The 13,450-nt window shown below is 50.8% G+C and overlaps 1 protein-coding gene across 1 annotated transcript in view; it reads right to left on the bottom strand.

The window, feature by feature from the left end:
- The window catches only part of IQGAP3 (IQ motif containing GTPase activating protein 3), a 37,908-nt gene extending 24,726 nt beyond the window's left edge, over nucleotides 1–13,182 (bottom strand). Inside the window, exons 1-11 of the mRNA XM_077841006.1 lie at nucleotides 13,143–13,182; nucleotides 10,352–10,439; nucleotides 9,345–9,501; nucleotides 6,884–6,961; nucleotides 6,051–6,127; nucleotides 4,168–4,235; nucleotides 3,205–3,318; nucleotides 2,436–2,614; nucleotides 1,887–1,974; nucleotides 794–957; nucleotides 309–396 (exon numbers count right to left, since the gene is read on the bottom strand). Of these exons, the coding sequence (XP_077697132.1) occupies nucleotides 309–396; nucleotides 794–957; nucleotides 1,887–1,974; nucleotides 2,436–2,614; nucleotides 3,205–3,318; nucleotides 4,168–4,235; nucleotides 6,051–6,127; nucleotides 6,884–6,961; nucleotides 9,345–9,501; nucleotides 10,352–10,439; nucleotides 13,143–13,182 (1,141 nt within the window). The remainder of the gene's footprint in view (nucleotides 1–308; nucleotides 397–793; nucleotides 958–1,886; nucleotides 1,975–2,435; nucleotides 2,615–3,204; nucleotides 3,319–4,167; nucleotides 4,236–6,050; nucleotides 6,128–6,883; nucleotides 6,962–9,344; nucleotides 9,502–10,351; nucleotides 10,440–13,142) is intronic.
- Between the last annotated feature and the right edge of the window lie 268 nt (nucleotides 13,183–13,450).

A 13,450-nucleotide genomic window follows, 5' to 3' on the forward strand; every position in this document is an offset into this window, starting at 1 on the left:
GTTCAGACCCTCTCCAGCTGGGGCACTGAGACAGGAGAGGGAGCAAATGCAGCAATTGAACAGAGATAGGAAGTCCCTGTGGGGCAGGCTTCTCTCAACGATTTATTGGCCCTTCTGGCGAGGCGGCCAACAAAGGTGTCAGTTACAGGGGGTTTGGAGCGTGGGTCACTCGGAACTGGAGCAAGGCCTAGATGCATCAGGCAGGGGCCAAGAAGCCTGGATCTGGCCTCAGATTCATAGTGACCCTGGCTGCCCCCAGCTCGGTACCAGTCCCCTTCGCTGCATGGGGGGGGCTTGGCATGACTTACTGGCATGCTCCCGATCTCCCTTCTCATTGGCTGCGTAGACCCCCGCCTGCACCTCCTCCTGCTCCAGCAGGTCCACGTAGCCCAGCTCCTGCAAGGAGGAAATCAGCAGGAGCTCACACACAGGGGGACCGGCCCAGCCAGCCTGCTCCCCTCCCAAGGCCACGCCTGCCATCCCTCCGAGGGAAGTCGCTCACATGCAGTCCGGCTGCAGCGCTTCCTGAACGTCCACGTCACAGAAAGCCTTTAGAGCATGGGGCTTTCACTTGATCCAGACCTGACCCTGCATAGGGTGTCTGGACTCGTAGGGCCCGGTCCCATAGCACCGCGAGCTGTTGGCCAGAGGGACATTACTGAGCTTTGGCAAGATGGCTCAGCAGTATGAGCCGGTCTCCTCAGGAGGGATCTCTACATCCCCGCCCAGTTCCTATCCCTGCAACATTCCTCCCCTCTCTGGTACGGGGGCTATATCCGCTGCTGGGCCTTACCAGCGCTTTCTGCTCCCGATCTGTACTCAGCTGATCCAAGTACCAGGCTGCGTTCTCCCGCTGTACACCACGCAGAGCCAGCACAGGATCCTGCAGGGCCTGGCACAAGGCTGGAGGGTCCTGCCTCTCCAGAGCATCGTCCATGTATTCCAGCGCTCCGTGCACTAGAAGAGAGGTGGTCATGCTCCAGGATACTTACGACTGGTGTCGTAGCGCGCTCATCAGTAGAGCTCAAAGCTCTTCGCCAAGGAGGTCGTATCTTGATCCCCATTTTACAAATGGGGAAACTGAGGCACACAGAGAGGCAAGTGACTTCTCCAAGGTCACCCAGCAGGGTGGTGGCAAAGCAGAGAATAGAACCCAGGTCTAAGGAAGCCCAGTCTAGTGCGCTAACCACTAGGCCACACCCACTCAAGGTGGTGCCCCATTGACCTTTACCGGTGGCTAGGCCAACGTGAGCCTGCCACAGCTTCAGCCAACAAAGCTGCTCATGCACTAGAGGCTTGTGCTTCAAAAATCCAGAGATCTGGGGTTCGATCCCTGCTACCAGCCACCCACACAGGGGCAATGTATTAGGGCTTGTCTACACATGAAAGCCAATCCGGAATAAGGTTGTGAATTTAAAGTGGATTAACTATTCCTGATTAATCCACTTCCAAAGCGGAGTTAAAACTAATTCACAATAAAGGCACTCATCCTGGAATAGGAGCATCTCCACCCCGGCAGTCAATCAGGCTGAGCGATTCTCTGTGTAGACAAGCTTTTATAAGACATTTACCCAGGTTACCGGTTTCAGGGATTCCCTTTGTGTGAGGGGAAGTCAGTGCAGGGGCCGTGTGGAGAACCTCAGGCTGCTCCTGGAATGAAACCCTTTGCCCCATAATGGGGAAGAAGAGATTCCCTGCCTATGGCTCCTGAGCAGGACTCTGAAAACAACCAGAGCAGAGGCCATGCCCCCACTAAAGAACCCAGCCTGAAACAAAGCCTTTTGGGAGAGCTACTTAGCATTGGGCAGATCTCCCACGGCAAGGGGACGTGCTCAGTAAGCAGCATTTCCACTCCAGCAGCTCTCGAGGGGGGTTGCTTTGCTCACCGTTGACTTTGTTGATGTTCCCTTGTATTTCAGCCTGAGTCAGACACCGGTCGTAAATATCCTCACTTTCCAGGCTCTCCTGCAGGTGCTAAGAAGAGGGACAAGCCACCCACCATTGCATATCTTGGCCTAGACGCATTGTGCTACCTCCGAGCATGCCAGAAAGACTCAACCCCGCACCCCGAAGGCTGTTGCAGCTAGCCCTGGCTGCTGACAGCTGCTAGAGGAGAGTACAAGAGCACACTCCTTTTCTCGAACCGCACCCCGCTATCCACCAGCTCCACCCACCCAGCGTTCCTCCTGTGGCCAGGTCAGCGCTCCTGAAGGATCTGGCCCACTTCCTTTCCTGGCTGCAGAGAAATCCACCCTGCGTTTTCCCCTCGATCCATTTCGAAGACGACTCAAGCCCTGAACTTTAGGTGTCAAAGCACGAAGAGCATCCCCTGATCATGATGCACATCACACCGCTGTGGTCCACATATAGGATAAGAGCCTACCACTACCAACAGGTAACGGAGCTTCTCCTTTCACCGCGTGCTCTGCCCTTACCCGGTTCCTGGCATTGCCAGCTTTCTCCATCTTCACCTGGTACAGCATCTCCTGGTAGACGGCAGCAAGGTTCTCTTGCAAGTTGAGCAGCATGGCGCTGGGATTGCGCAGGGCCACCATGGTCTCCTCCACCACCCCCCTCTCCACAGCTTCGTTGATGGCGAGGACGGCGGCGTGGACTACAGCAGCCGTGGCAAGAAAGAGACAGACACGTAAAACCATTGGGTGGTCAGACGGGGAGCCAGAGGCTGGAGCGACAGGATTTGAGTCTATTTATCGGTGGCCCGGATCGACACAGTGACACAGCGTTGCAACTCCTGGCTTTCCGGGGGCTTGAAAAAAAAAAAAGTCACCAGAATCCACATACCCTGGGTTAGGTGGTTGCTCTCTACACAATGCAAGGGGAGAGAGGGACACCTGGGAATGGGATCCACAAAAGCCAGCATGCTAGGCAGGGAGGTGCCCAAGGTAGCTAATGAGAGATGCCAACAGGTCCCACCCCTCTCCTGGACTGGAGGCAAGGTTGTGATCCACAGCTGGGATCCACTCTCCTGGAGTCGGGGGTCTAAGCAGCATGCACCTAACTCTCCCTTGACAACCATTAGCCCTGTGGTTCGAGCGGAGCTGGACCTAGACCGACCTGTAAAGGGGACAAACACATTCAGGGGTTACAGAGCTGGATTAAGCCAAAAGAATGCAGGGAGAGACTCATCCGAGCACCGCTGCAGGAAAAAACACCGTCAGCCTTTATCCTAGGGAGTAAAATCACCTGCTGCTTCATCCACTGAGAGCTCGCTGGCGAGAATCCCACCGATCTTGCTGAAGGCTGGCATCTGGAGGCCATATTTCTCCAGCTCCCGCTTCATGTTGTTAATTTCTTCCTCTGGAATAGAGCAAGCCAAGTCAGCAAATACACGCCTGTTTGGTCCGGGGCCGGCACCAGACGCCCTTCTGACATTTCTATTTACCAGGAGGATGGCAAGCAGAGGCCCCAGGCAGGAATGGGCACAGGGGATGCCGGGCACTGTACAGAGACTTAACCCCCACCCTAAATGGCAGGTGATGTCAATGGACATCAGCCAATTTGGTCTGCGCCAGGAGCCCCCTGTGCAGTACCACAGGCTTCCCTGGAGCTGTACATGGGCACAGGGCTCCAGTGCAGAACCAGGGCCATACGGTAAAACGACATTCAGTGTCTCAACAGGGAAAACCTAACAGAGCTAAGGGAGCCAGCAGCAGCATGTGTTTCTGTCTCTAACGTCAACAGGGCTGAATTGGGCACATACAGGGAGCCAGTCTCTCAAATGAGACAGTGTGGTCTAGTGGGTAGGACTGGACTGGAGTCAGGACACCTGGATTTTATTCCCACTTTTGCCATTGATCTACCCTGTGACCTTGGGCAAGTCACTTCCCCTTCCTGGGCTTCTATTTTCTCTCCCACCCTTTGTCCATCATGTCTATTTAGATAGTTTAGGGCAGGAATGGTCTCTTAACATGTGTATGTACAGCACCTGGCACAGCAGGCCACTGATCTCCTTAGTTAGCTACGGAGATAGAAAAATTGACCTTTTTTGTATCTCAGCTTAAACAAAGCTTCTTATAAATAAAAAGCCCGCTGAAGCGTCCCTTCTGCAGAACAATTCCAGAGATACAAGCAGTAAATACAGATCAGCTGGATTTAACAAGGAAACCCCCAGGAACTAGCCCAGATTTGTGCTTTACCATCCCATACCTGTAAAGTTCACTTTCCCGTATAAATCCTGGATCTGCGGAGCCAGCCCCAGCTTAAACAAGTATAAACTGAAAATTTAAAACAAAACACACTTCATGGATGAATTTAACAATTCAATTTTTTCCTGGCACATGGTAACACACACACACACTATGGGGTTTTTAATCCCTACAGTATAAGGCACAGTAAGCTCTGTGGTCTGGTCATTAGAACACAGAACTGGGAGATCAAAGTTCTACAATGCCAGCTCTGTGACTGGCTCACTGTATGACCTCAGGCAAGTCACACCCCTTCCCTGTGCCTCAGTTTCCCCATCTGAGAAACAGGGAGGATACCCCCTTGTAAAGCATAGGCACCAGCACTCTGTGATTCAGACTAGGTCTCTGCTGCCTTCCAGAGAGACGGAGGTGGTTGCTTGGACCCCGGAAGTGCGAAATAAACTGGACCCCATCTCTCCCTCCCTCTGCCAGTCACATGTGTTCAATCAGAACCCCCCCTTGGCTTAAAAGGGAGGGGAGGCGCTGTCAGGGTGTTCTCCCCTTGGCTTTGGGGGGAGGGATAGCTCAGTGGTTGGAGCATTGGCCTACTAAAGCCAGGGTTGAGAGTTCAATCCTTGACGGGGCCATTTGGGGCAAAAATTGGGGATTGGTCCTGCTTTCAGCAGGGGGTTGGACTAGATGACCTCCTGAGGTCCCTTCCAACCCTGATATTCTATGATCACTCCACCCTTCTGCTCTGAAACAGCCCAGACCCAATGGCTTTACGGGCATGTGGCAAAGCCCCTCTTTATGTGCATTTGTGTGGGACGAAGGGGACTTAGCAACAGAGTATTTTATTTTTAATATTTTTAACCCCACAGGAGATGGGATTCGGTGGGATCAGCAGCGGGTCCCCCCCACCCCGTATTTTGCATGGATTGTATTTATAACATTTTGTCACGGCATTTAGAGTCTGTGGCAGGCCTCTCCGTGTGCGTTTCAAAACCTAGGCCCAATATTTGCAAACCTGGGGGCCTATGAATGGACACCTAGGGTAAGTGGCCGGATTGTCAGAGGCACCGAGCCCCCCCCACTGCTGCAAAACACCTCTGGGGAACAAATTTTAAAAAGGCCAGGGGACCTAAGCATAGAATTGGATAACCTCAATCCAGTCACGCAGATCCCACAGACACACATACGTGCCCTCACTTGACATGCGTGGGAGTCGTCTGTCAGACATGGAGTTAAAGGATCGGGACCCAAATCTGAGAATTACTGGCCTCGGGAGAAAAACATACAATGGCCACCAGGGGGCGCACGTATCATTGGTTAAAATCTACAGGCGAAAGACCCCTCAGTTCCGATAACTAGGGCCCTACCAAATTCACAGCCATGAAAAACGCATCACGGACCGTGCAATCTGGTCTTCTGTGTGCTTTTACCCTAGACTATACAGATTTCATGCAGGGGACCAGCGTTTCTCAAGTTGGGGGTTCTGACCCAAAAGGGAGTTGCAGGGGAGGGAGGGGCGCAGGGTCATTTTAGGGGAGCCGTGGTACTGCCCTGTTTACTCAGTGCTGCCTTCAGAGCTGGGTGGCTGGAGCGCGGAGGCGGCTGCTGAGGGCCCAGCTCTGCAGTCCGCGGCACAGAAGCGAGGGTGGCAATAGGATGGCATGGTAGGGTATTGCCATCCCACCCCAACAACTCCCTTTTGGGTCAGGACCCCCCCCAATTAGAATACCATGAAATTTCAAGTTTAAATAGCTGAAATCATGAAATTTACGATTTTTTAAATCCTGCGACCATGAAATTGACCAAAGTGGACCGTGAATTTGGTAGAGCCCTACCTCTAATCCCAGAGAGATGCAACCCTTTTACACGTTACATCCTGGATTTCTCACTAACCTCAAAGCATGAATGCAATAGACCACCCGTGGCATGTTCTTCTTGTCATAGATGTCCGTTGTCTCTGGGTGAAAGATCTGTTGGCAATACAGACAGCACCCATGTAAATGCCAATTAACTTTAACTATTTAACAGCACAGTATAGCCAAGGGGCTAGGCATGGGCTGGAGACTTAAAAGACCTGGGTTTGATTCCCTGTTCTGCCCTGACCTACTGGGTGACCCTGACCTGCCTCTCAGTTTCCCCATCTGTAAAATGGGGACAGTGATACCGACCTCCTTTGTACAGTGCTTTGAAGACCTGAAGCTGAGAAGCACTAGGGATTATTGTTACAGTCTTTGCTGACACAGAGAGCCAATGCTGATCCGTGTTGGGAGCAGCTTCCACATGGTCCCCAGGTGAGAACACGATACAACAGGCCACTCTGTCGAGCATCTGGCAGGATTGTACAGCTGTCTAGTCTTCTACTGTGAATGCAGCAACCCCTTAACGCCCCCTCCTTCCACAACTTTCATCTCAGGTCGCTGCAATTCACAGATGGAGAAGGGATTGCTCATGCAGAACTCATTGCACCCTAGAAAGTCTTATGCCCCTGTTGTGCAAGAGACAAAGGAAGGTTCCTTCACATCCACGGGGTTTCAAATGAAGGTTTTATTAGCCTGACCAGCTGCCTTTGACTCCACAAGGTGTTGATGGTACACCCAGCTGGGTGGAGTCACTCGAGTGGCTCCCACTTACACGAAGGGGCTCTGTGTTTTTATCAAAGCAGAGAGGGCGTCTCATCTTTTCCGGGCTCTGCTTTTGGCCTGGACACGCTGACGCGAATACATTACCGTAGGAAGCCCCAGGCGAGTCATGGCATCACGCCAGTGGTTGATATTATCCGTGTGTCGAAAATGAAGTCCAGTTGCCTGGAAAAAAAGAGAGGAGAGATTAAACAAGGGTTAGAATGACCCTTCCCTTATGGGTGCGTTATGCCGTTGTTGCCCACTAGGGGGTTTCTTGTGCCTTCCGTTGATGCAGCTGTTCCTGGACACTGAGCCGAAGGCACCAGCTACATCTAGTTCTTCCAAACCCATTTAAGCCAGCACAGGCCACGAACAATGCAGCGGTGACCCGGATTGACAGTCAGCTCTGCATTGTCAGGGTCTGGAGCAAGCTCTCTGTCAGAAGCATCAGATCATGCCCCCCCTCCGCAAAAAAAAATGAGAACCATCCATCCACCTTTGATGCAGGAGAGGCTGATGCCACGCCAGTTTCATGCGGCGCTCAGCTCAGCCATAGACACAGCATAGCCAAGATTTGGCACAAGAGCCATTTGAGAGCCACAGGGGAATCAGACAGATCTTGCAGCACACACCAATACCACCACCTAGAATTGAAAGGATTCCTTATTCATGCCAAAATGCATCAAATCGAGTGAAGGCCCCAATCCTGCAAAGACTTATTTGTTTGTACGTCCTGTAGTAGCACATAGAGCTTCAGTCAAGGACCAGGTGTGCTAGGCACTGTACAAACACAGAACAAAAAGATAACAATAGTCCCTACCCCCAAAAGAGCTTAACTTTAAGCACAGCAAATAACCCAGTGAAATCAACCGATCGGTTGCTGCGGGATCGGAAACTAACCTGACAAGGCTTTTGTTAGTTAATTTCATTTTCTTTTTAAATGTTCTGCTTTTCAAATAATTTTACAAACATTCATATAGGGCCAGATCTTCCAGCGCCTTACACACCTGAATAACTCTCACATGAGTCAAATTAATCACATGCTTAACTCTTTGCGAAATGAGAGCCTTCATTCATGCACTAGGGTTAGTTAATCTAAGAGGATATGAACGGATTCAAAAGCATCCGCCCAATAAAGATTTTTCCCATTGACTTCAACAGGAACAGGATCGGCCCCTACAGCTCTGGATTCCTTATGTTTTATGCACCATCACATTACAGATCAGAAACAGACACATAGGCTGCATTCATCCAGGACAGTCTTTGATGTGTTGGAAATAGAAGGGGACTTCAAAGGACCTCATGGTCTAGAATGAATCACCAACAACCTTTAAAAAGGAGCCTTTTTTCCTGCCTTGATTCCCATTCACGCCATGCATCTGGAACAAGGTGCAGAGATTTAATAAGCAGCAGGGATGGAAGCTTACAAAAAGGGGGATGGAACCCATATGCTGCTGTGTCAGCTAAGAAATAAATTGCTATAGTAAATAAATTCCATTTTAGGTCACGTATAACAAACCTGTCACACGTCCAACACAGGCAGAATCTCCCATGCCAGTTGCATACTGTGGCTAAAATGTTGCTGTGTTAAGAGAAATTGAGCATTTAAGAGAAAGTCATTGGACCTAGCAGAGTGGATTTAGGTTAAACCTATTAGGGGCCTTAATTATCATTCATGCCAAGCTCCCCCTGGCTTTTTACAGCACTCTGGCAGCGTAAAGTCTTCTATGCACGAATGGGTTGAAATTAGCCCCGTTACAGAAAGCTAGCAAAAATGCCGATGTGCATAAGGTGCGATTTTCACCAGCAGTAAAACTCCCATTGACTTGAACGGGTGCCGAGTTAGGCCAACGTGGCCGGCTTTTGAAAATCCCAGCCATGAAGATTTTAAAGCCCCAATTTGAAGATTTAAGCAGCTCACTAGCCTCTGCACTGGCCTCTTTGAAGGGTAAATTTCTGCCTTATATGAGCGAGACAGAGTGAAAAGCTCTGAAGGCTTCCGATATAGCGCATCCTTGCATCACCACATGCGGTTATCCAGGTGAGCCACCCAGCCAGCATTTCTGAAGGGTTTTATTCTGCCACCCATCACCACGGTAGTTGAGCATCTCAAAATCTTTCATGGTAACAGGTAGATTTCAACCAGGGATCACCTGATCTGCAGAGAAATGGTCTTCTACTGATCTATACCTCCTCTACATGGGTTGAGAATGCTACCCAGCACTCGAGAGAGCTGGATGGGCACTAATTAACCCCCCCAACACCCCCATTTAATTTGCAGAGGGATGGATTTTATTCAGATTATTAAGTGAATGTAGGATGGTCAGTTTCATTCATGCCTCTGATCAGTTTCACTTCCAGCATTTCCTTCAGAGAGGATCTGGTTTGCACAAGTGCTGAGCAACTGCAGGTCCCGTCAGCTCCAGTTGATGTTGTAGGTGCCAGCAGCTTAAGGTATTTGCCCAAAGCCACACAACAAGCCAGGATTGGAACCCAGGTCTCCAAAGCCCCAATCTCAAACTCACTCCCTCTAACCCAAGCAAATCTCTTCACCCGACTCCTTTACCTTGTAGCGCATCTGCTCACGGTCATAAATTTTTTTCAGTGGGACAACGTCTGGTGCAAAGCAGTGTCCCAGCTTGGCGAGGATGACCCCGTTCCGTAAGCTCTCCTCCAGCTCCGTAGGGGAGGCCAGCTCCTCATTCAAACAAGCCTCCATCCATCTGGCACAAAAGACGGAAAACCAGTTAGGGAGACCGTTGTTTTTACAAGACCAGTATGCTGCTACCATGTCAAGTGCAGGTCTCCCACCAACCCTACGAGGCATTCCAGACACAGCATAGCCACGGGGTTGGGCTTCAGGATACTGAGATGTGTAGTGATGAAAATATTTTGCATCTGTTCAAATAGTGCTTCTTCCTCCTGGGTTTCTGCATTTTACAGACAGGAGACAGCAAGGCACAAAGTGGAAAGGGCAGCAGTCAGGACTAAAATCCACTTGCCCCTGAGCCCATGCTCAAAGCCCTTTGCTTCCACTTATTGTTTGCTGGTAGTCTAACAACGCTGCCTCCGGCTTGTCAGGCTGGCCACCCTTCATTCACAGACAAAAAGAAGTGTCATTCCCCTCCTTTACATTTATTATAAGAGTCAGAGTAAAAAAAAGGCATTGTTGATAGCTATAAGCCTATGTAGTTGGTGTGTGTGTGTTTTGAGAGACTGACAGCAAAGACAACCTTGAAGGGTCAGGGTGCACAAGATTGTCTTTGCTTTAGATTGTAAGCAGTTTTCAGTTGCTCCTCCCGACTCCCCCACACCCCCACTGCCTTTCATGTCTCCCCCCGTCCCCCCCCCGGGGTCACGACCCACTTGTCAAGAAACACAGATCAGCCCATGCATGCCAACACTGGGGGAAATGGTGTTTTAAGATCCAGACTCCTCAAGGAGCGACTTAAAGTCCCAACTGGTGTTTGATTTAGAAGGCAAAACCTGTTATACAGGAGACAGTTAAGCTAGGTCAATATAACCCTGACAGGGCCCCTCTAATTAATCAGTCCTATTGGAATGCTCTCTCACCGTTTCGCTTCCTCTAAGCGACAGAGATATTGATAGGCGACATTCTGTCTCCTCTGCTCATCCATCTCATCGGCAGTGAGACGCTCATCTGGACAATTCAAGAGAGACGATGCCAGGTCAAGCGCAGACAAGAGTTTAGGTTTTGTTAAAAATCATCATCATCAGCATCATAATTTGAATTAAAATATTTCAATTAAGATTTCATAAAACTTAGTAAAAATATTCCCCGGATTTCCAATGCCAGCAGCCTCTCAGCATCTCCTGCATTGTTTTTAGCACATATTTTGTACCACTGGAAATGCAAGACAGAGCCACAGCATTGGTGGTGAAGGACAATTTTTTAAAACTGTTGGTTGCAATAAGCAAAAGGTGTTTGCCAAAAATCAGAGTTTTTAAATATGGTTTTCTAACCGCACTCTCCCATTTCAGCTCTTAGATTTATGCAAAATTTATGCAAAATTACTTTTTAATATCCATAACAGTATGAATTTTATGTTTTGGTGGCCACAGCAGCAGACTCTGCCCCAGTCCCATGTTCTGCCTAGCTGAGTGTTAGCAGAAATTAAAAGCAACAAGCTTCTATCCCCACCACGGAAAATACCAACTCATAGACTTTAAGGTCAGAAGGGACAATTATGATCATCTAGTCTGACCTCCTGCACAACGCAGGACACAGAATCTCAGCATCCACTCCTGTAACAAACCCCTGACCTATGTCTGAGCTACTGAAGTCCTCAACTCGTGGTTTAAAGACTTTGAGGTGCAGAGAATCCTCCAGCAAGTGACCCGTGCCCCACGCTGCAGAAGAAGGCAAAAAAAAAACCCCAAGGCCTCTACCAATCTGCCCTGGAGGAAAATTCCTTCCTGACCCCAAATATGGTGATGGGCTAAACCTTGCGCATGTGGGCAAGACTCAACAGCCAGACACCCAAGAAAGAATTCTCTGTAGTAACTCAGATCCCACCCTAACTAGTGTCCCATCACAGGCCATTGGGCATATTTACCGCTAATAGTCAAAGATCAATTAATTGCCAAAATTAGGCTACCCCATCATATCATCCCTTCCATAAATTTATCAAGCTTAGTCTTGAAGCCAGATATGTCTTTTGCCTCCACTCCTCTTGGGAGGCTGTTCCAGAACTTCACTCCTCTGATGGTTAGAAACCTTCGTCTAATTTCAAGTCTAAGCTTCCTGATGGCCAGTTTATATCCATTTGTTCTTGTGTCCACATTGGTACTGAGTTTAAATAATTCCTCTCCCTCCCTGATATTTATCCCTCTGATATATTTAGTGATGTCATCTAGGGTTATAAATCACAAGCTGGGTGAGGCAATGCCCACACTGCAGAGAACAGTTGTACATTGCTAGAAGGGGGAAGGACTATCACATGACTTAATAACCCTTTCCATCTAACGGCTACTATGCTCTGGCTGGCTACTTTCTTTTTTACATGTAAACAGATCTGGTTTTCCCTTCCCTCGCTGCATGGCCAGCCAAAAGAGAGAGCATGAGCTGGGTTAACAAGTCCCTGTTGTACTCAGTCCCTAGGTCATATTTAAAATGTCTTCAGCCAGATTTGTATTTTTTGCATTCACACACGCCTTGTGTGTTCAAATCTTCCCAGAGACAAAATCAGACACACACACACACACTCTAAGGTCAGGGTTTTGCCATATGCCCTAGAAATCTTGCTAGCCCTCCCCCCCACCCCCCGTCTCCTGCTGTGTATTGGCTACCATCTGAAAGGGCTCTGCCCTCACTGACATCCTACCCATAAAATATTACCCCTACCCCAACGCTCCTCTCTTTTTGGCCCCATTTCCATAGTATCCAAGCACCTCACAATACTTATTCTCTCATCACCCCTGTAGAGTGCTATTGTCCCCATTTTACAGATAGGGAAAACGGAGGCTCAGAGCAACTAAGTGACTTGCCCAAGGTCACACAGGGGGTATGTGGCAGAGGAAGGAGTTGACCATGGGTGTCCCAAGTTCTAGACTGACCACTAGATCATCGCCTGACTCTAAGGAGAAACAGGAATCACCCAACAAGACCCACAGACTGTACCCTAACTGGCAACTGTCAGTCTGTCTGTCCATCTCAGGGCCAGCACTCTTTCCCTCACCCCCAGATTCCTTTCTGATTGTCCATTCTGGACGCTGTTTATCCTGTCAGCTCTCTCAAGCCCTGTCCACACACCATGGGCTGGCTGGTCCAAACCCACCTCTCTGCCGGATCCCAGCCTGCCTGTCCATCCTCTGGCACCAATCCCTGCAGCACCCCGATTATCTGTGCCCTGTCTACAGTCAGGTCACTGGTCCCTCCCCCACTGGTGTGTCTGCCCCCTCCTGCACACCCAGACCTGTCCCCTGTCTGCCCTACGGTCGGGACCACACATCCCTACACCCATCGGTTCCCCCACCCCATTGTCTGCCCCCACTTGTCTGCACCCACCAGCCACTCCCCTGTGTCTGTCTGTCTGCCCCTTCCACCACACCCCTTCCTGACTGCCCCCCTGTCCATCAGCCTGGCTGCTTGTCCCCTCTCCTCCCCTGCCCCACGCCAATGTCTGCCCATTGCCCCTCCAGCAACTCCCCACAAGTGCTGTCCATCAGTCTGTCCCCAGGCCTGTCTGTCCCCTTCCACCCACCCCTGTCTACAGCCCCCCACTGCTCCCGTCCATCAGCCTGGCTGCTTGTCCCCTGCCCTACGCCAATGTCAGTCTGTCCCCCTGCTCCGGTCGGTCGGTCGGTCCGTCCGCCTCTCCCCTGCCCGCCCGGTCTCACTCACAGCCCGCCCGGGCCGGCCCGGACTCGGCCGCCGGCTCCATCCCGCGGCGCTCGGCTCCGCCCGGCTCGGGAGTCGGGATTTGAATCTCCCGCCGCCTCCGGTCCTCCCCCGCCAGCTGCTCCGGGACACGTGGCTGCGCCGCGGGGGAGGCTGGGGGATGTAGTCCTGGGGGGCGGGGCACAAAGGGGGGAGGGGTTCCCCGGGCACAGTGGGGTTCTCTGGGCACTGAGCACTGCCAAGGGGGGGAGGGTTCTCCTGGACACAGGGGGTTCCCTGGGCACAGCTGGGGGGTTCCCCTGGACACAGGG

This window comes from Eretmochelys imbricata, chromosome 24 (assembly GCF_965152235.1).
Source record: "Eretmochelys imbricata isolate rEreImb1 chromosome 24, rEreImb1.hap1, whole genome shotgun sequence".
Lineage (NCBI taxonomy): Eukaryota > Metazoa > Chordata > Testudines > Cheloniidae > Eretmochelys > Eretmochelys imbricata.